This window comes from Terrapene carolina, unplaced genomic scaffold (assembly GCF_002925995.2).
Source record: "Terrapene carolina triunguis isolate 2854851 unplaced genomic scaffold, T_m_triunguis-2.0 Scaffold62, whole genome shotgun sequence".
Taxonomy (NCBI): domain Eukaryota; kingdom Metazoa; phylum Chordata; order Testudines; family Emydidae; genus Terrapene; species Terrapene triunguis.
Genome location: NW_020664413.1, coordinates 35,333,676 through 35,356,237, shown reverse-complemented (window position 1 = coordinate 35,356,237; position 22,562 = coordinate 35,333,676). Strand labels below are relative to the sequence as shown.

Sequence of the window (22,562 nt, the reverse complement as noted above, 5' to 3'; positions counted from 1 at the left end):
GGAAGTCTGTTCTCATATATCCATCTCCCATCACCCCCAGATGGATGGCCAATTGGAACGGGTCAACCAGGTACTTGAGCTGTATCTATGCTGTTTCCTGAACCATTGCAAAAATAACTGGGTTATGTTACTCCCGTTAGCCGAATTTGCTCATAATAACACAGAACATACTTCCACCCAATTCAATCGTTTCTACTCCAGTTATGGTTTTCCATCCCTCTGTCCCCTCATCCACAGCAGTTCCTGCTACTTCAGATCTTGTACAGACTATGCATATGACTCAGGCTAACCTAAAGGAGCACATAGAGGCTGCCAAAATAGCCCCCAAACATCACACCTACAAATACCGCCAAGAGGCCCCAATTCTGAAGGCTGATCAAAAAGTATCAATGTCCACTATCTACAGACTGGTTCGCCTACACACAAACTGGACCATTAGCACACAGGTCCTTACACCATTCTTTGACAAATCAATCAGGTGGTGTTTGAATTATAGCTCCCTCAATCCTGGAAGATCTATCCGATATTTCAGGTATCCCTCTTAAAGTCTTTTCCCAGCTGGCATCCACCACCCCCACCCTAGTTCAAGTACAAGACCATGAGAAATATGTAGTTTGGTGGGTCCTGAATTCCCAAATATGCAGAGGAGCACTGTATTATTTGATTGACTGGGAAGGTTAAGGTCCTGAAGAACGTTCTTGGGAGTCAGTCCATCATGTTCATGACCCTGCAAAACTACAGGCCTTCTGCAAGGATCACGCTGACAAATCTTGCTCCAAGGTACCCACCAATTGCCCTCAGGGAGAGGAGAGTAAGTGGCAGGCACCACAGATCTCGAACACATGCTCACAGAGTGGAAACATTACTCTTTGTGCCACTTTTTCACCAATAACCAAAGAGCAGAAATCCTTGTGCCTGCATCGGAGTCAAAATCAGTGATATGCTGTTGGCATGAATGCTTTCCTTTCAGTCCATGTGCTTTTAACTGTGCAGAGTTCTCGCCCATGCATAGCCAGGAACTCATGAATTCCAGTACAAATACTCACTCTGCAAATTTGGACAAGTTATTTAACCTCTACCTCAAATGGGAAAATACTTACCTATCTTGCAGAGGGTGAGGGATAATGTGTGGATTAGTTAGTTAATGTCTGTTGAATGCTTTGAAGATAACAAGTGTTCTACAAAGATATTAATAGAAATATTTTCAACTAAAAAGAACAGTTCCCATAGTTGCCCTTCTGGAGTCCTGGTAAAGTGTTACTGGACTGTAATTCTGGTCTTTTATGAGCCCAACCACAATCAGAGCCAATAAAACAAGAAATTGATTAAGTAGGGGACCTATGTGTGCTACTGTATTATTAAATAGTAAACGATGGGTCTAGGACTGTTAGATACATTCTTCTTTTCTTCACTAATGGAAACTACTGGGGAAATTTAGAATATCTGAGTTAGAATTTGTTACACTCCCAACTCTATGAAAAGTGCCAGGGGATCTTTGATGACTACAATGCCATGCATTCTAACATGTTTAGGCAGTTGAGAGTGTCTTCTTTGTGTGTATTCATGACAAGACTATCACAGTGCAGATGACTACTTGCTGTTTAATCTTTATATGTGTGGATCAGAGATTAACACTTATTCTATTGGAGCTCAATCTTTACCTTTGATTCAGTCTGCTTCTGCAGGTAGTCCGTTGTTATACAAGTCTTGGTATCATGCTGGCATGCACACCTGACATTCACTTGGCTTATGTACCTGACATCTACTTCTTTTGAATTTATTTTCTGATGCAATCAGTGTCTCCGAGATGTTGGAGATGATTATGATTGCTGGTTTTCTGGTATAATTACCACTTGCTGCTAATGTGAATCTTCCAATTTAGAAGTATTTTGTGTATTGGTTGTTGGAACTGTATGGTCAGGTTGTAGGTGCAGATGTAATAGAAGACACCTTTCTTCAGTAGGTGTCTCAATCTGACATGACCATGGACCTGTAGCTACCACCTTTGCTGGTTGCCAACTTCATGGTGTTTCCGGGCACATTAGCTCTTGAGGATGAAACACTGATAGTCGCTTAACTGTCTAGTGATATTATTTCTTTTGTCTTTCCTGTAGATGCTTTAATCAGGTGTGAACCCTCTGAGGTATTTTGGGTTGTAGCAATGGCAGATGCAGAACTTCTGGAAATTTGAAAAAGTAGCCCACTAGGATTAGGTATGAGTAGCTGCCAAATTCAAATATATCTGCAGCTATCTTGTGCCATGGCTGATCAAGAATCTTATGGTACAAGAATAGTTCTTTTTGGTTACTAGGTCTATGTTCCTGACATACCCTGCATCCTTCTATAAGTTATTTTATATGTTGAATCATACCTGAGCAACCTAACTCATGCTTTTGTTCTCTGAATGCCATGTTGTAACTCGTGCAAGTGCTTAAGCCTTTTCTGCCTTGTATTTTTAGGAATAATTAGCTTGTCACCAACTATTAACAAACCTTGTTGTAATGATAGTGTTTTTTCACAGCCCAATAAGGCTGCAACCTGGGATTCACACGTCTTCTTCTGCATGGACATCTCTCATGTACAATATCGTGTAAAGCATGCATTACAGAATTTTTCGGTATCCTCCCTCAGTTTGTTTAACAGATGTGTGCTGAGTGCAGTAGTGGCCTCAACTGCATAGGCAACCAAATCAATAGTGATTTAATGAACTTGGTCTATACCGGGGTGGCCAACCTAAGCCTGAGAAGGAGCCAGAAATTACCAATGTACATTGCCAAAGAGCCACAGTAATACATCAGCAGCCCGCATCAGCCCCCCTCCCCCACCCCACCCTACCCCCAGCATCTCCTGCCCCCCGGCAGCCCTGCCGATCAGCACCTCCCCATGCCTCCTGCCCACCGCAATCAGCTGTTTCGCAGTGTACAGGAGGCTTTGGGATGGAGGGGGGGAGAGCAAGGGTGCAGCAGGCTCAGGGGAGGGGCGGAAAGAGGTGGGGGCCTTGGGGTAAGGGGTGGAGTGGGGGTGGGGCCTGGGGTTGAGCAGTGGAAAGTTGGCACCTGTCGCTCCAGCCCCAGAGTCAGCACCTATGCAAGGAGCCGCACATTAACTTCTGAAGAGCAGTATGCGGCTCCGGAGCCACAGGTTGGCCACCCCGGTTTATACTATGCAATATACATTGCAGCTCTCGATAATGTATGTTCAATTAGCATTTCTTTACCGGGGATATGCGTGACTTTAAAATAATATTTCTGTAACTGAAATAGCAAGTGTTGTAGCCTTGCAGGTGCTTTTCCTAGAGGTTTGGAGAATATTGTCTCCAGCGGTTTATGATCAGACTGTACCTCATCCTGTCTTCCATATATGTACTGATGAAATTTCTTTGTGTCTAACACAGCAGCAAGTAGTTCCTTCTCTGTTTGGGCAAAATTTTGCTCTACTTCTGTCAGACCTCATGATGTATGAAATGGGGCCTCCGTCTTGCAGTCGACAAGCTCTTAAACCATCTGCTTGAATGGTCACTGGTTTGTTGGGATCTTAGAATCGGAGTACTGGTGCATTACGGAGTGCTGTCTCTAGTTATTGCAGTGCCTTGTCATGTTCCCATAACCATTGCCAACTTATGTTCTCCTGTAGCAATTGTGTCAGTGGAACAGCCAAAGATGCTTCACTAGGGAGGTAATGTGCAAGGAATCTAATCATCCCCAGGATCTTCTGTAATGCCGTCTTGTCCTGTGGAGGTTCCATGTTAGCTCTGGTTTCATCCTTACTGTCATCTGACCTGATTCCTTGTGATGAGGGAACGTGTCCCATGTATTTGACTTCTCTTATTGTGAACTGGTATCATTCAAACACAACATTTTTCTTCGGGTTACAGTAGTTCCTAAGCATTGTTAAAAACCTCATTCAAAGTAGGAGCATTTCAGCTGGCTGCTATACAAATGTGTTATCAACTTCCAGAGCCTCCTCCCCACTGTGAACAATAAAATGGCTACTTTTAAGTCCTCCTCTTTTTTATCTGCTGCTGAGGCTTTCTATAGATGTGGAAGTGTTGTTCCTATCTCCTCCAATTCTCAGCAAGGTTGCCAGGTAAAGATAAAGGTGGGGGTGGCTTGGAACCCTCCACGTTCAATTTAAAAAAAAAACACCACTATTTTCTAATTTAACTGCTTTCCTTTCAGTTTCATATTTGTGCACTTGCTGTGTTTCAGTGTTCTGTTTCTTCTATTGGTTCCTGATGGTCTGTAGATTGCTTGGTGTCCAGCAGTTTGCACCGTTTACTGATCCACTGTTCTCCTGACAAAAACAGACACTTCTTGCTTCATGCAGAATGTGGGCACTTCTGACACCAGACACCAGGCAGTCAGGCAGCCAACAGCATTTTCCTTGTGGGTATGCTGCAGCCTCTGTACTTTAGGAACTCAGAATGAGACCAGGTATATAAAGTTTAAACCACAACTTTCTTTATTTGATAAACAAGTTACAAGATGGCTCCTACAGCCTCTGAATATGTAGACCCTGAGGTGCCTGCATCATGTAAGAGAACTCTCATGTGAAAGGCCCTCTGGTAATTACACACACCTTATTTTAAAGAGACATTACCACAATATACTACAAACAGTGACTAGGACATCCATTTTACATCTCATCTTAGATACAGCATCACAAAGACAGTTGCACATGCTAACACTTTGATGAAGTGCCTGTTGTTTCATTACTGACTTCTAGGAGGGAAGAGTGCCATATACTAAATCACCAACATAAATTCCTACAGCACCTAAGGGTATGTCTACATTGCAATTAAAACCTGCAGCTGGCCCATGTCAGATGACTTGAGATTGTGGGGCTCGGACTAAGGAGCTGTTTAATTGTGTGGTAGACATCTGGGCTTGGGCTGCAGCCTGGGCTCTAGGCAGGGCCGGCTCTAGGCACCAGCAAAACAAGCTGGTGCTTGGGGCGGCATGGCCGGCGCCAGAATACCGCCCCTGCCGCCCCTAAAAATGTGCCCCAGCTGCCCTAGCTCACCTCCGCTGCTGCCGCTTGCGCACCACGGCGCGTGAAACAGCTGATTCGCGCGCCGCAGCTCGCCCTCCCTCCCAGGCTCTCAAACCTGGGAGGGAGGGGGAGATCCCAAGCGGCCGCTGCTCACCCTCCTTCCCAGGTTTGAGAGCTTGGGAGGGAGGGGGAGACTCCAAGTGGCCGTGGCGCGCGCGCCGCTTCTCCCCCTCCCTCCTAGGCTTGAGAGCCTGGGGGGAGGAGGCAGGGCTGGGGATTTGGGGAAGGGGCGGAGTTGAGGCGGGGCCGGGGGTGGGGTAAGAAAAAAATGGGGGGCGGGGGAGGCGGCGGCCAAAATTGTTTTTGCTTGGGGCAGCAAAAATCCTAGAGCCGGCCCTGGCTCTAGGATCCTGTGAGGTGGGACATCCCAGAGCTCAGGCTGCAGACCCCCCTGTGAGACAGAGTCAGCTGGCACGGGCCAGCCGTGGGTGTGCAATTGCAGTGTAGCCATACCCTCAGTGTCCTTTGAAGTAATGAAGACTATGCTTAGCACAAAATCAGGGACGAAATGTGAAATCTTATTTTCAAATTTCCAAGAATATATATAAACACACACACACACACACTCGCAACTGAGGCGATTCTTTGGTCCTTTGACACCCACAAATGTTAGTATAGACAGAGACAGTGTTTTTTGCCACAGATATTGTGCAAGTAGAAAAACATAAGGAGTGTGTTTGTTAGGGGGAACTAATTTTACTTTCCTGCAGAGTAAACAACATTGTGTATTGGCTCTGACCCCACCAAAATCTGCCAAATGGTTGCTGGCAAGGGGAAAAGTTCTTAACTGCTAAAAGGATTTTGCTGTCTAATGCCATGGATTAGACATTCAGTAGGACAAGGGAAAATACAGAGAAAACTGACTTTCCAAAAGGCACGCCTCTACCCCCAGGTGAACAGCAGACTTGCCAGGTGGCCACACAGGTACAGCAAGGAAAAAAAGTGCTCTGTAAAAAAAACAGTACTTGAAGAGCTACAGACTGCAAACTTTCATGACCTTTTTTGAGGAGAGATCTGAAATGACAGCCATCAAAAACTCAGCCCATTAGATAAGGAGTAACAGCTTCTTTTAAAAGGCTGGATGTCCTTGAGAAGAAAACAAATTAGTTTTTTGGTTTTTGGTTTTCTTACAGGAAGTTGAGAAGGCTGTCCATGCTAATGTGCTTGTAAAATGTATTGTGATTTTTGGAGTGATGTATTAAGCATTTAAAAGACCAAATTAGACATAGCTGTATACTCATGGCAGCAAGAAAGTGAAATAGAGTAACAGGTTTTGCTGAAAGTATTATTGTGGATTTGTTTAAATAGCAAAGGTGACTCAATCAATTTATGTAGCGAAATGTTACTGGGCACCTTATAATGTCTGTAGCATTACTACCTTGGGCAGAGCTTTGTAAGACCATGCAAGCAGAGCTGGACAAGTGCTTTCTAAACAGTGCTTTAATCTGCACTAGCAGGGGTTGTAAATTGTGATGAATACCAGCATGTCATGTGCTAACTGGCCTGCATGGACCTTGGTGGTGCACACCAGAAGTTCCTTAGTGTGCATTCATGTACTCCTATTTCAAACGGTACTACATTAATGCATACTAAGGGACTTTTAATGTGTGCCGGCAGAGTACACATGGGCCACACAACCATGCTGATGTGAATTAGAATTTATGCCCCTGCTGGCGGGGACTGAGGCACTGTGTAGACAAGCCCTGATTGCATTGGAGACCACTAAGGAAAACCAAGGTACTATAAGAAATACTGTTGATCAGGAGGAAATCCTCTTCCATATCAGTCAGTATGGAACTAAGATCCTGAATGGTGTTAGGGGCACTTGGTTACTGACGCTACTGTCTTTCCGATGAGCTGTAAGCGTGAGGTCATCCTGTACACTTTGGTCATTAGAGATCTCATGGCAAGAAAAGGTAGTTTCCTGGCCAAATTGCAATGTGGGTAATTAGGATGTTGTGTCTTCCTAAAATCACTCTGCAGTTTCAGAATCCAATTCTGAAGTTCCTAGGTAAAACTGTGTGAAAGGGCAAATCCATAGCAGTTCATTCATTTCTATACACTGCTCTTATTGGACATTCTCTAGGTGCACTTCTAATAAAACAGTAATGTTAAATATGTGTTAATCTGGTATAATCCCTGGTCTCACTCCAACAATCCCCTAATAGAAAGCCTAAGAAAGAAGGTGAGGGGAAAGATTATATCCTGACACTATCTTATAGGTAAGTGTCAGGAAGTGGATCTTAGATATTCCTGATTTGATTTGCATAAATATTATTCAAGATAAATGTGTAGCTTTACAGGTATTGGAAAAAACATGTGCTTTCCTCTTTCCCCCACCCACGAGGCTTGACAGTTATACTGAGAAAGGAAACCAGAAAAGGAACTCTGATTTTTATAGCAGCCATTTAAATTGCTTAATTATGATTGCAGAGCGATAACTCAGATATTTACAAGACTTGCAATGTACACCAGTTACTATATAAAATCCTGGGATCAAAGTATTCCCATTCTGTAAGTGATTTTAAAAGCAATAAACAAAGTTAAAACATACATAATAAGAAATGTTAAAACATGACTTCCAAATCTCGTGTCTCATTAAAAAGTGTTGCTGTAGTCTAAACTCTTATGTCGGGAGCTTATCACTTTGAATGCTGTATTGTTCACAATTTCTGCTGTATGAAAGGGGATTTTATTAAGACATTCAGTAACAAAAACAGATATAAACTTTAGCTCCATCATCCTAATTAAATCAGTTATTTTGCCAGAAGAATATTGAATACAATCTGAGAAAACTAATCACAGCCATCTTCAAATCAATAATGGGTTGCTGGAAGGACTTTTCACTCCCCATTAGGAATGCTTGACACAATTCAGTTAGACCCAAATCCTCTCCCCAGCATGCAGGCTGAGTAAACAGGCTTTGTGCAAGGGAATTCTACGGGAGTTGAGTGGGGATAGAATCCATCCTCCTGCCATCAGCTCCATGGCCTTTATAGCATTGCTAAGTAAGAAATAGGAAAGAAGGGGAAAGAGAGAGAGAGTGGATTAGTCAAAAATCTTAGTCATAGATTCACTGGTCCCCACCCCGGCTTACCCAAAACTTCTCCTTCATGCTATCATGGATGTAGCCTCTGCAGCATGAGGGAAGTAATAGATCCTTCTGGGGAGACCTTCCACCACTGTGCAACAGAACTGCCTCAGTTCCACAGCTTTTCAGGCCTTGCAAAGGATGGGGGCAGGATTGAGGCCTTAATGCAGATTCTAGATTTGAGAGCATTACCCCAGGGGAAAAATATATTAACGTACATTTTAAATAAAAGGCTGTGTTCTCGCCATCTGCCGTATTTTGAGAGGGATACATAAACTGTAGTGGAGCCAATGTCCTTGGTGAGGTGGGATAAAGTTTTAGGTGGTAGCTCTGAGTGCTCAGGTTCTGTTAAACTCTAATCCTGTTTCTTCTAATGACAAATGCACACAAAAGGTGAAAGAAAAAAGATAGATTGACATTTTAGGATACAGACATGGAAACTGCGAGTTGTTGGGTTCCGTCTCCTCATCTTGTCTGGTCAGATTATTTTTTAGGATCAGGAAAAAGAAGGTCCAACTGTGGTTTGATAAATCCCTGGATCCTAGTGTCTGAGATAGTTTTTTTTAAAAAAATACTTCAATATAATTTCCGTATTTTGGTGACTCCTTGATTGCTGTTAAGGACTAAAAGATGAGCTAGCAGGAAAATCAAGTTTTTTTACACCACACAACCACATCAGCTGTCTATCAAATATTAGAACATCTTCAAAGTCCTACTCTAGACCTTCCAAGATCTCAACGGGCTGAGACTGAGCTATCTCAAAACTCACTCTTCCTCTGTGACCACAGTCTCCAAAGGCAGTCTCTACCCTCCAGGAAGATGAAAATCTCAACTGACAGAGCAAGACCAATGGATGGCTGCAACTATGGGACCCCTTTCTGATGGATCTACGGAGGACAATTAACCTGACATTTAAGACAAATGCACAAACATACCCTTCCTATAGCACTCCCATATGCCCAGGCTGGTATTTGTCTAGCTTGGTCATTTTTTTTAAAAATGGATTTGTTGACAGAAAAATAATTTAGTCTGACGGTGTTTTTTATGTGGGTCTAAAGATTTGCATTATTATCACAATACACTGTGATATCTAATGTTAAAAGTTTCTGTGTCCAGTTAAAGATGCTGCAGTGTTCCCACTTCCACAGTTTAAGTGATAACAGATCAAAATTGTTGAAAACACAGCAGTTGTCTGCCCACCAACACACAAATGCACCATGCATGTGTGTGAGAGAGGGTTTGAGTCACGTGAGAGTGAGATGTGCGATGTTCTCAATCTTATCTATATGTGATCTCTCTCTACATCAGGGGTAGGCAACCTATGGCACATGTGCCAAAAGCGGCACACAAGCTGATTTTCAGTGGCACTCACACTGCCCGGGTCCTGGCCACTGGTCCAGGGGGCTCTGCATTTTAATTTAATTTTAAATGAAGCTTCTTAAACATTTTAAAAACCTTATTTACTTTACATACAACAATAGTTTAGTTATTTATTATAGACTTATAGAAAGAGACCTTCTAAAAACGTTAAAATGTATTACTGGCACGCGAAACCTTAAATTAGAGTGAATAAATGAAGACTCGGCACACCACTTCTGAAAGGTTGCCAACCCCTGCTCTAGATACTATAAGTGGCTGTTGGAGGGGTTAGTTACGAAGTTGCCTTGTGTTGTGGTTGCGGTGGGCTTGTCTTGGGGTGGCGGGATGCTGGGTTTTTTGCATTTCAAAGGTGGTAACCCTAAGGCACACACATACCTATCTGGTGATTCCCCTAAAAACAAAACAAAACCCAAACACTACTTTTCCTGTTGGGAAGAGAGCAAGGAAGATTAACAGAAGGATAAGAATAAAGAAATTAAGTTCTAATGAAACCTACCAGCCTCTGGACAGAGGGTGAGAAGCAGAAAATCAGGTCTCTGTGTAGACCACTCACACAGTTTTGGAAGGTGCTTAGATATCCCAGTGATGAATACAGCAAAACAACAGAGACAGAAACAAAATGAAAAAAATTAGCCCATTCCTAGGTTTATAGGTTAACTGTACTGGGGAATTATAAGAGATGTGGTGCCATTGTCCTCTGAGATCTGTCTGTACCCAGCCCTGGTTGGCAGATTGAAGGTTCTCTCCATTTGATGGATATTTCGTAGCCTCTATGAAATGTATTGACTCGATCCAGTATCTGGCAGACAGCACAAATCACCACAATTGGCATGAAATGACATTTTTGGCAATCTCAGCAGAGGCCAAGGACTAACAAGGCATGGAGATTGTAGTGCCCTCTCATCTTAGATGTGGTGCCTGCTGGTCAGGCTTGAGGCATTTTGACTGGACAAAGAGGAAACCCGCACTGCCTGTACTTTCTTTTTCTGCAGTTAACTGAGTGGCTTCAGGCCAGTCAATCTAGTATCTCTTGTGATAGGAGATTAAAATACCCCAAAGCTCCAGAAAGCATAAACAGATCTTTTTCCATTATGAAATTATTCATTTGAAAGTAAAAGATCTTTCAGTTTGTCCTTACAAAACACATGAATTTGTAATTTGTCAAGAGAGGGGAAATGTCACCTGAAACTTGCTGAGAGAAATGTCAGCAGTGCTAATACAAATCAATACGAGTTACTTCCCTGATTTATAGTGTGCGTGTCAGATTGCGGGTTCAAGGGCTGAAGGCAGCTTGCTTGATGTATTCGTCTGGCCCCCATGTCAGTTTCCAACTCTGCAGAATTTGAACTTTCAATTAAAAAATAAAAAAAGCGACTGGCTCTTGTGACTGAGAAAGAAACCTTGAGTACTGTATTTATTTTTATTAGAAGTATTTTATGTACATATAGAAAAGGATTTAATGTAGAATTTACTGCACAGCTTGATTCTCCCTTTCTTTCTCCCCCACCCTGCACGTGTAGCCTGTTCTGGAACACAGGGATAAAACAGTCATGTGCCTATCATCATCATCCTGCCCACTTGGCTTGTATTGTTGTATCCCACTCCCCTTTCCCTATGTTTTCTCAAGCCCCCCACTAAAATTTGATTAGATTCCCTCCCCCACTCTCCCTTGTTTTTTGACTAGCTCTAACCATAATGCCTCAAAGGAGTCAGGGTACTATGAGAAGTAATTTGCTAGTGTTTTTAAAGTGCTTTGAAGATGAATAGTACAATAGGCATGCAAATACTAATTTAAAAAAAGTTAATAATTCTGTTGATAGCAGTGGGAGATCTGTTGTGAGTCTAGGGTAGTTTATGGCTTTTAGTTTGTAGCTCAGGCTCACAGACCCTAATTAAAAATATAATTCAGTTCTTTCTACAGAAAGTCTGTTTGTCATTTGATTTATAGCATCTAGAGGACAGCATTTGAATATAAAAGGTGGCTTTCTTTTTTCTAATTGCTCTACGTACACCACTTTTTAGTTGTTCAATACTTTATATCATTCGTACAATGAACTGTCAGTGCATCAATAAATATAAACACATTTAGCGTGAACAGAAGCCTTTTCTATTAAGCTCAGTTTATTTTCAATTGTAGTGTTTATTACAGTAGAAGACATATTTCTTTTAAATATTATGAGTCTTAAATATTTTAATATGTTCCAAGCAGCAATGAAGGATCTGGGCCCTGATGCCTCACTTACAGAGCTGTTGAACATGGGAGTTGCAGGTGCTCAGCACCTCTGAAAATTAGACCCTAGATGACTCAAGCTGGGTATTCAAAAAGTAAGTCATCCAAAATGAGACCTTATTTTTTAAAATGTTAGCCTTGGTATCTAGGATTGTTAGACATCATTCACAAGAACTAAAGTCACTAGGTTTTTTTTTAAAATTCATGTACTGGTGGTTGTGATTCAAGCACAAAGAACAGTTTCTATCACAAAAGTCCATATGAATATGGGCAGGGCCGGCTCCAGGGTTTTTGCCGCCCCAAGCAGCCAAAAAAACAAAAAGCCGCGATCACGGTCTGCGGCGGCAATTCGGCCGGAGGTCCTTCGCTCCGAGCTGGAGTGAGGGACCCTCCACCGAATTGCCGCCGAACAGCTGGATGTGCCGCCCCTCTCCGGAGTGGCCGCCCCAAGCACCTGCTTGCCAAGCTGGTGCCTGGAGCCAGCCCTGAATATGGGGCACTGTGGAGAAGGGAAAGAATTAAAGACTAATTTGAATATTTGTGTAGCAAATGGCAGGATTGTGCACACTGATACTACAGTCATCAACAGTAGTTGAACCTGGAATCTCCTGTACCAAGAACACAAAAGCCTATTGTTTGAGCTAAAGAAATGTATTCATTAAATGCCAAGGTAGAAAATTCCGATCCCACTTGGATATAGCAAACCACACACACTAAGACTCTGGGCCGGCAAAGAGCTTTATCCTACAAGTAAGACCCCTGTGCCCAAGGGCTCCCCCATTGATTTCACTGAGGCTCTGCACAGGCACAGTGGACTGCTCACACAATATTCCTTGCAGAATCAATGGCTCTGTCGGTGTACTATATTCTTTTGTAATGTAATGTTGGTGACAAGAAGAGTCTATATTTAATCGTCTAACTTGATAAAGTGTAAACACATATAGACTAGTAAGTACTAGTAACTACACCTAAACTGCATGGCCCCAGTCCTGCAAGTTCTTATCTAAGTGAGAAGTCTCACTGAAGTCAGTAGGACAATTCCCACATATGTCTTAGAGTCTGATTTACCATAACTTATTTAGGTTTTTATTTAGATTTCCAATAATAAAGTTCAGCATTCAGATAATAATAGTTCTATACTTTCAATTATACAACTAATGGATCAGAAGTAACAGCCATATTCTATGAGTCCTTACAAAACTATAACTAGGTACTATTATTTCTTCCCATCTATGACCTTTGTCACCTGTAAAATAGGTCTTAGAACAAAAATTCTTAGAACAAAGTTGATTAATCAACAGGCAACAATACCAAACATGTAGGGTGGGATTTTCAAAAGTGGTCAGTGTTGGCCTATCTCTTTTCCCCTTGTAGTCTAGAAGGGTTGTATCATTGCATGTCAAGTACTGACAAGGATTTATACTCATCATTATCAAGAGGAAAGGCCAAAACAAGTTCAGAAAAAAACAAAACCAGCCTGAACCGTCACCTGTACCTCAAACTTAATCCTTTCTTCAGATCAGATAAATCTGTAGTTCCAAATGAGTTTCTCGGATCCCTTCTTGGCACCTCCCACTTTTGCAGATATGTTGGTGGGGCCTCTTCCTCTTTAAATGTCTGAAGCATCTTCTGGGAGAAGTGTCTCCTTTCACCCTTTAGCCAATTAGCAAAGTCTTCAATGCTGTGTGGCCCCTCTCCTATGCATCCTCGGGGGGAGACCTCTTTAACAAAGGCAGCTGGTCAAGTGGCACAGCCCAACAGTTTGAAGGCCTCGCTGCTGCTCTCTTTCATATTTGGCCTGGTTTTGGAGCTCCCCCTTGAGTTATACTCCAGTATGCATGGCACACATTTGAGAAGTTCTATAGTGCGTAAGACCCTTGCTCTGAAAGGTTTTCCCCATGAAAGCTGCTAATCTCATAAAATGGCAGGGACCTTATGAGCTCTAGGTTCCTAGAGATAGGTCATGCACCTTGGAAGGAAGTGTCTTATAACATCATCAGATGTAAAACTGAGCACTGTTTCAGCAGAAACAGTGATACTGTACCAGCAGCAGCAGCACAAGAATTCATAATGTTTCTGGTTTTTTTAAAATCTGAATACAGATGGAGGAGTTGGCTGTTCTCCACTGAGTGGCAAGTAACTAATTTTTTCTGTGCTGATTGACTGCTGACGTTGTGGTCTTTTTTCCCCCCAGACCATTGCTGGCAGAAAGGTCTTCTTTACTAACAACAAGTTGTGTTGTCTTGGTATTAACCTGATTATTGTGGTATTAGCATGACAATTTTATACTTCCTCTTCCAATTTTTGCTAACCTTTAATTTTGTTGGAGATAATTTCTAATGTGTATATATTAAAATATTTTAATTACATTTCTTTAAAGTCAATTAAGAGAGGAAATTTGAGCATCAGTGCAATGCAAAAATATACAGTGCTTCCTTTCTGTACTGCAGAAACGGTATCCATCTTGAGCCTAATTGGCATGTAGAAGGATGAGAGAAAAAACCTTCAATGCACAAACATGATTCGGTATGTACAAAGTATAGGTATAATTTGTGCTAGATGCCAGATGCCAGAATTAGGGATTCCTCTTTCAGTCAGCATTCAGATTTCCCAACAGAACTTTTGTGACAAAGAAATAACTTAATAATCAGGCAAATTGCTATGCTTTTCCAAGGTGATCTTCCTTTGCTAACTAAACTGCTTCCTTATATAAGCTACACAGCAATGTTCACATTTATTACTTGGTCCAATTCTGTTTTTTCTTCTTTTGTTTCTTCCATTATTGCTTTAACCTTTGCTACTCTATATTTCATAGTACTAGTAGGAACTAATATTCTGTTATCTTTAGTTCTCATCAGTATAGACATATTGACCCTGAAACTCTCCCCACTCAGATAAAATTTTCCAATTTTAGTTTGAATAACCTTCAAAAATCTTTCAGTCATAGCTGCAATAACTGAAATTTTAAAAAAAAACCTTTGAAAGTATATTTTGTTTTTTAATAACATCAGAGCTTTGTCAATCTGAAGTAATGTGACATGTACAAGTCATTTAGGGCCAAGAATGGGGATGAGGGCAGGACTGGATCTGTATTTTCTGGAATTATTTAATAGGTAAACATTTTTACTAGAGCTATGAAATGTACAACAAAGAGAAAAAAGAATTAAAATCCATGTTGCTGACATCACAAGCAGCAGAGTTCCATAATTCACACAGTGACTTTGCTTTTCTGCAGTCATCTCTGTTCTTGTATAATAAAAAACAAAGTGGAAAAGCCTTATACTACTAACTTTTATAGAGCCACAAAATCATTTAAAATCTCTTCAGTACTAATCTAAATTCTGTTCAAGCAAGGAATTATCTCTCTGCATTGCACAGAAACCTGCTAGTTCATTGACAATATAGACCGAGTTCACATACTAGTGTAACATGGCACAGTTCCATTCACCTCAATGGAACTTACACTACCAGTGAATTTGGCCCTTTGTTTGTTAAAGTACAAAGGCCCCAGCTCTGCAAAGATAAATGCATGTTCTTAAATTTAAGAACATGAATAATCCACCTGACGTCAATGGGACTACTCACATACTTAATGTTAAGCATATGTGTATGTCTTCAGGGGTTAACAGAGGCTTTTTATCTCCTTGCAACCCCTATGGAGCCCACTGACTTCAATGGGACTCCCAACAAACAAGATTCCTCTATAACAGTGGTTTTCAACCTTTTTTCATTTGCAGACCACTACATATTTTCAAATGGTGGTACGGACCCCTTTGGAAATCTTAGGCATAGTCTGTGGACCCCTGGTTGAAAATCACTGTTCTAAAGTAACGACAACCTTTTGCGGACCCCAGACAGTCTGCAGATCCCCCAGGGGTCTCTGGAGACCACAGGTTGAAAACCACTGATCTATAATGGATCCACTTGCTGGATTGGGGCCTATACATTGAAAATGAGCCATGACATCCTTGCTATGGCCTCACATCACTTACAACATCACTGACTGAGACTAACCAGATGATCAACAACAGAACTAAAACAGAATTCAAAGGACTGGACATTGCCAGAGTGAGCGAAGGGCTGTACAAAATGCTGCAATGAGCAGAGCAAGGAATGGAGAAAGCCATGATGCCTCCTAAAAGTTAGCACCACTTTTTAAAAAATAAGCCTTAACTATACATATATTTCTATAGCCCGGCTTCACCCGTAGGTTTTCCTACAAGACAGACTCGAGGAGTCTCTCTCCCATGGCAGGCGCCCCAACTTCAAGCTGTGCCGAGTGATGCCAGACACCACAGAGCGGCGGCGGGTGTGGGGGGTGTCGGTGGAGAGGTACACATCCAGGGAGGCGGAGATCCACCCCCGCCCGACCCTCTCCTCCCCCCGGGGCAGGTGCATGCCCAGCTGGCTGCGAGCGGACCCCCCGGCCCCCGGCAGCTCGGCGGCGCCAGGCGCTAGGGACCATGCCCGGGGCTGTCTGGTGCAGCCGCAGCTCCCCGCCCCGCCTCCTCGCCGCCGGTGCTCTGCCTCCTCCTCCCCCCGCCGTGCGGCTGGCGGCTCGCAGGGAGGGAGCGTGAGCAGCGAGCGGGCGGGGGTTAAAGGTGCCGCTGGAAGGGAAGTTTGGAGAAGGTCGTGCGGTGTCTGTGCGCTCCGGCAGCATCATGGCGGAGCCCAGCGACTCGCCGGTCCACCTCCAGCAGCCCCCGCCGCCGGCCGCTCCCGCCGCCTGGCCCATCTGCAGGGACGCCTACGAGCTGCAGGAGGTTATCGGTCAGTGGGCGGGGGGCCGGGGTGGGGAGCCGGGCTGCGCCGGGGAGGGGGCGGGTGGGATGCGCCGGGAGCCGGCTGCGGGGCCTACCGGCGTTTGCTCTCCGCAGGCTTCTCTCACTGCGGCGGGCGCGCCCGGCACTGCAGCGGCTGCAAACTTTATTTCCGAGGCGCCGGCTGGGGCTGGCTGCCCCGCTCTCCCCACGCGTGGGGGGCGGGGGGCTTGGCGTGTCCCTCCGTGGCTGCCCCGCTCTCCCCACGCGCAGGGGGCGGTGGCTCCTGGTGGGGGCGCAGTGGCAGCTGCCCCAGCCCTTCTGTGGGGCCGTGGGGGTGGGGATGAGCCCCCTAAGCATCAATGGTGAGCAACGAGCTGTAATTAACCATTGGCCTTTCCTCATCTCTACTCTCGCCTGCTGTAACGGTGCACCCCGTTCAGATTAGTCTGCATCTTTCCGGTGGTTTTCGGGGGGGGGGGAGGTGTTAAATCTCCCCATCTGCGGCTTGTGCTGATTTCCTTTTTGAAAGCCTTCATTTCCTTTTGCCCCCTCTGCATCACTTTAATTTTTCCCCATCTCCTCTTCTCTGCCCTCCCCATCACTCTACTCTCCTACACACTATTTTCTTACCGCTGTTGTGATTATGGCTTAATTTCATTGGTGCAAACCTTCCCCTTCGGTTTAAGGTTTAACACCCCTCCCCCAAACATACAGGTGGTGTGTGTTGTGCTTGTGCATGTAACAGTTAATTGCCATCAAAATGTGACTGACTTAGTTTTCCTCCCATCTGTGTGAATCAGATCATCATGAATCTTGCAAGGTGAAAAGATGACTGATGGTAACTATGTATAATGGAAGGCTCTACTCCTTTCTGATCTGGATGCTATTTATTGCTAGTTAATCAGTTCAAGAATGCTCATTCTTGTGTTTTTTATTTTTATATATTAAAAACCTGCAGAAACTAAAGGCCGGGTCCAAAATTGCAATTGTTACTCCTTGAGGTTTAGGCTAGAATTCATTTACCTCAGACATTCCTGTAGATTTGCTTTGCGTTGCTCTTGTAATTAGTGGTGCTTTTAATATTGCGCACCAATTGCTGATTACTGTGACAGATGACATTTTTAATCAGGGTTGTAAATCATATACATTCAGCTTTGTTTCTGAGGCTATTTAGTTTCCACAATCTGAAACTAAGTGTTGCCAAAGGAGAAATAGTCCCTTCACTCTCAAGTTTTACCAGGCTTCTGTTTTACTCATATTCTTTCCCCTTTTATTCCCCATTCCTCCACTTGAACTTCACTAAAATGAAGAAGGCTGAGGCCTGGTTTACTTACATAACTATGCCAGCAAAACTTTTAAACATGGAGTGTAGGGGGGGAGGGAGGGAAAGAATCACACTTCTAACTGTGACATAGCTATGCCGCTGAAAGCCCTAGTATGGATGCAGGCCTCTTGCCAGTGTACCAAGAGAACTGAAATAATCTATACCAGAAAAAGAGTTGTTTTGCTGGTATAAAATACATCCCCCAGTGGCTGGGTTTGCTGGTAAACTATACCCAGAAATCCTTTCTGCTGTAGAAAAGGCCTGAGAAAGGTGTTAATCTAATCCTTATCTGCTGTTGCAATGGGAGTCTGTAGTATGTTTCTTATTTAAGTACTGGTTGTCCTCCATTGGTGCAGTTGTAGAATGGCTGACGATTAGGGCTACTCTACACTGGCAACGATAAAGCGCTGCCGTGGCAGCGCTTAAACGTGGCTTGTGTGGTCACGGCAAAGTGCCGGGAGAGAGCTCTCCCAGCGCTCTAAAAAGCCACCTTCACGAGCGGTATAGCTACCAGTGCTGGTGCACTGTCTACACTGGTGCTTTACAGTGCGGAAACTTGCTGCGCTCAGGGGGGTGAAAGTTGCAGCACTGTACATTGCCAGTGTAGACCAAGGGCTTGTAGGGGGTGGAGGGGGGAAGAGTGTTTACTTCTCAAAAAAGCAGTTTAGAAAGAGTCTATGAACTGTTCAAAAATGTTAAATAGGTATAGTTTATCTATTTATTGATACAAATGTTTCAAGTGCCCATAATTGCAAAGATGGGACACTCTTTGGGGAAATGCATTTCTTGTGTAGATAGTATTTGATTACCACAGTAAAGTGACAGGGCAGTTTCTTGTAGCATAAGAATCATCTCTACTTCTTAGTGAGGAAGGCAAGGTCGGGTTCTACTGGAACCTGATCGAGTAAGGTGCAGAGTGTTTTCTTGGATGTGCTGAGTATGTATGTAGGGTTGCTTTTGTATACCTTCATCTTAGTATCCAGGGGAAAATAATACAGTTCCAGTGTCTGACTGCCACTCCTGTTCAGTAAGCAGCATTTAATCACTGAAGCTCTTAAAGTTTAATCACTTCATGAACATGAGTACTGCCACTTATTAAAATAAACTTTCCACAGGTGAATACTTTTAAGTACACACAAAACTGTCTGCCAGATAGGAGCCTGAAGGGATATGTTTTGTTCTAATAGTCCTTTGCCAGTTAAACCAGGAAAAGTACAGTATATTGAGGCATCTGAGTGGGATTTTTAAGAAGAAAGACATACCAGTCTTCTTTAGCACAAGAAGAACAGGAGTACTTGTGGCACCTTAGAGACTAACAAATTTATTAGAGCATAAGCTTTCGTGGGCTACAACCCACTTCTTCGGATGCAGACTTTCATAGGCTTACATAGTATGGAATATTTCTCAATGTAACTAAAGTCACCTTTTATCTGTAGACTAAATCTAATGTCTTAAGAGAGATTTCAGGGTTTATTAGTGACAGCCATATTGCTGAAAAGTACAGTAACCTACTTTTTGGAACTGGTCATGTTAGATTTAATATGGTGAGAGGGTAATCAGTTTCCATCCTGCTCTTGTAAGGTAAGCAACTGGAAATGGTGCCACTGTTTTTTTTTTTTTTTTTTTTATCAAATCTTTGCTTACTGTTAAACCACTTCCTACCTTAATGGCAATTTAAAAACTGCCTTTGAGTTTCCATATAGCCCGTGTCATAATGTTTTTTTTCCCTCAATCATATAGCTGTGGCTAGCTGGAGGCCCAAATGCCCAGTAGGGGAAAAATTGGTAATTAAGATATGAGAAGCACTGTTTCCTCTAGGAACCTTAAAAACAAACAAACAAAAAAACCCTGCCCGTTTTGCTAAACAAAATACCTTTTCTTTTAAGGTTGTGTCAGCACTTTCATTGCAAATTCCTACTATCATGAGTTAATAACTTTATTAAAAAATAATTGTGGGTTGAAACCTGGTATGTAGATTCTTGAAACAAAGGAAATAGCTTTTATCTGTACCATGAACATATTCAATTAAACTGTGTGGTGGATTTGGTCATATTTGAAGATTTTGTTGTTGGCTGTTCTTGCAAGTCTTGGTATAGTTTGAGATTTACAAAAAGCTACTGATTATAAGCAAATTATCTTTAATAGAAGTAAATAAGATTCAATATTCTTGTCAAATTGGGCTCTTTCATTGTGGATTGGCTCTGAATAAGATGACACATCTGATTTTCTGTCACTTCCTAAAACTTCTACATATCTTCCTTTCTAACATATAAGGGAATTCGCTCTTAAGGATTTGCTAACTGAATTTCCTTGCTTTTGTTTCTATGACATTTTTATATAATTCTGTATCTGCTTAGTTGTATTGAGTCCTATATCAAATGGATGTTACCAAAGATAAAGCAATGTTATGATGAGCGTGAGAAGACTTTCTGAATGCTTTTGAGTAAATTGCTTAAGACTCCATGCCTCAGTTTCCCTATTTGTAAGGGCAGGGCTAGTTCTCTCCTCCTTACTGGCTATTTTGAGAGCCTTGGATGGAAGGTTCTGGCTAAGCTCAAGTTACTTTGAAAGGAAAGGATTGTGTCTACAGAGTTTGAAGAGAATTGAAACATATTTTACGTTACAGATCATTTAAGAAGTTCTCATTTGAAAATTTGACTTTTTGGTCTAATATTGCCTTGTCACTCTCCAGCTCAAAAAGCTTGTGACATGAAACACCGAACTTCCAATGTAGCTAATTTCCTATAACTCATGGAATCTAACTTCTGCATAAAACAGATAATTTAGCAAAACCTATCCATTTTTGTTGTGGGTGGTTTTATGGACAACCCTGCTCCTGATGTTAAGGTTTTTGTTTGGTGCTCCCGCTTCCTTCCTACCTCCCTCCCACCCTTGCGCCAGTGACTTCACTGGAAGCAGGGCCATGTACCCAGTGTCTATCTAGTGTCTAGTTTTAGCTGAGAAAGAATGAGCACTTCTGTAGGTTTGAGCTAATGGAGACCTTCATATAGCTCAGTGTTAGAGGCATGTGGTTGTGGAAATGAAGGACTGAGGTTCCAGTCCTGAGTCTGCAAGTGTTTGCTGTCTTATAATGGAGAGAGGAAAGATTTTTGATAGTTGTGGATGTAACTGCAGTGCCTTTTTTTCTTTTTCTTTTTAAATTGTCCTTCCTATAACTAGGAGGGTATAGTATCACCGACTACCAGAGTACCTTAGAAAACTTTGGTTAAACCTGAGCGAGTACTCATTGAGATGAAAATATTCAAAGGGCTTCTTTGCAAAGAAACACTAGCCACTTCCAATCTGCTAAACAAAATGTTACACCACAGTACTTGAAGCCCAGGTAGATCTTGACACTAGCCCTTGCAAAAGGCTGTTCAAATACATGAATTGTAAAATGTTTAAGAAACTGCATTATTTGAGAACCAGATAGTGGTGGTCGTGTTTATTTTTCTGTCCCCAGAAATGTTTCTAAGTATAAAGAAATGTATAGATATACTACTACTTGATTTGGATCAGAGTTAAGGTTGTAGTGTACTTTCACCACTAAATCTCAAACAACACTGCACCTTTAAACATGAAAACTATATATATAAATGCCACTGATCAGCCTAAACTGAAGTCCACATAAATAACTTACTTGTCTGTAAGTTTCTTTTCTTTTAAGCTACATGTTTCTCAGGAAACAGTTACAAATACTTTTCCAAAAATTTCTGTCAATTGATAGAACTTCCCATGTAACAGTTTAACTTCTCATTTCTTAAAATAGAAAATACATAATACAGAGGAGGGGAAAATACTAAAATTAATGAGTCCTAGTCAAGGTGGCTCTATTGTGATGAAACTTGTTTCTTTATAATTTGATGGTGGTTACATGGGCATCTAGGGTTCTGGTCTATAATTGAAAGTCTTACTGGTATAACTATTTTGGTTAGGGGTATAATTAATTAACCAAAATAGTTATATTGAGAAAATAGTCAATTGCAGACGAGGTCTTGGTTGTTGTTGCCGTCTTACATCTAAGTTCTGGGTTTTGTAAGTGATGTGGTTATTAATTTCACCATTACTTAGCAAACTTGTGTAACTTTTTTTTGTTTTTTGTTTTTTGTTTGTTTGTTTGTTTGCTAGAATATCCTAGGGTGACATCCCCTCCAAATCAAACAAACTTGTAAAGCCTGACCACCTTCACACCAGAAGGCTGAAGGCTATGAACGTAGCCAAAAATTAATGCTCAAGAAGAGAAGGAACAAACTAAAAACTGGATTTCCTACATATTGATATTAGCAAAACCAAGGTGAATAAAGCCTGGTAACTTCAAACTAATTTAACTCTTAAACTGGAAGTCAAAGGCAGAGGCGTAGCGAGCGCCCTCCGTACCCTCCGACCGGAGGGGGCCCCGTAAGGAAGGGGGCCCCTAAAAGTGGCAAAATAAATACCGCATTCCAGTTTCTGCATTGTAAGGGGCCCCGCCCGGACATATGTTCGGAGGGGGCCACCGTTCGGAGGGGGCCACGGTCTTTGTTGCTCCGGCCCTGGTCAAAGGTGTATAAAATGTTCAACATGCTGTGTGTTCACCTGATGCTGTGTAGTGAAACTTACAGAGAATTACATGCCCCAGTTTTCCCCTCTCTCCAAACTGCTGTGCAGCCACTCAGCCGGCTCCCAGGCCACTTTATCACTCATTCCCAAGGATTTCTTGGAATCTGAGGTGCAACAGCTCGG

General features: G+C 42.5%; 1 protein-coding gene across 1 annotated transcript in view; it reads left to right on the top strand.

Annotated features, from left to right (window-relative positions):
• Window positions 1-16,414: 16,414 nt before the first annotated feature.
• The window catches only part of STK39 (serine/threonine kinase 39), a 163,237-nt gene continuing 157,089 nt past the window's right edge, over window positions 16,415-22,562 (top strand). Inside the window, exon 1 of the mRNA XM_024200630.1 lies at window positions 16,415-16,523. Coding sequence (XP_024056398.1) covers window positions 16,415-16,523 — 109 coding nt within the window. The remainder of the gene's footprint in view (window positions 16,524-22,562) is intronic.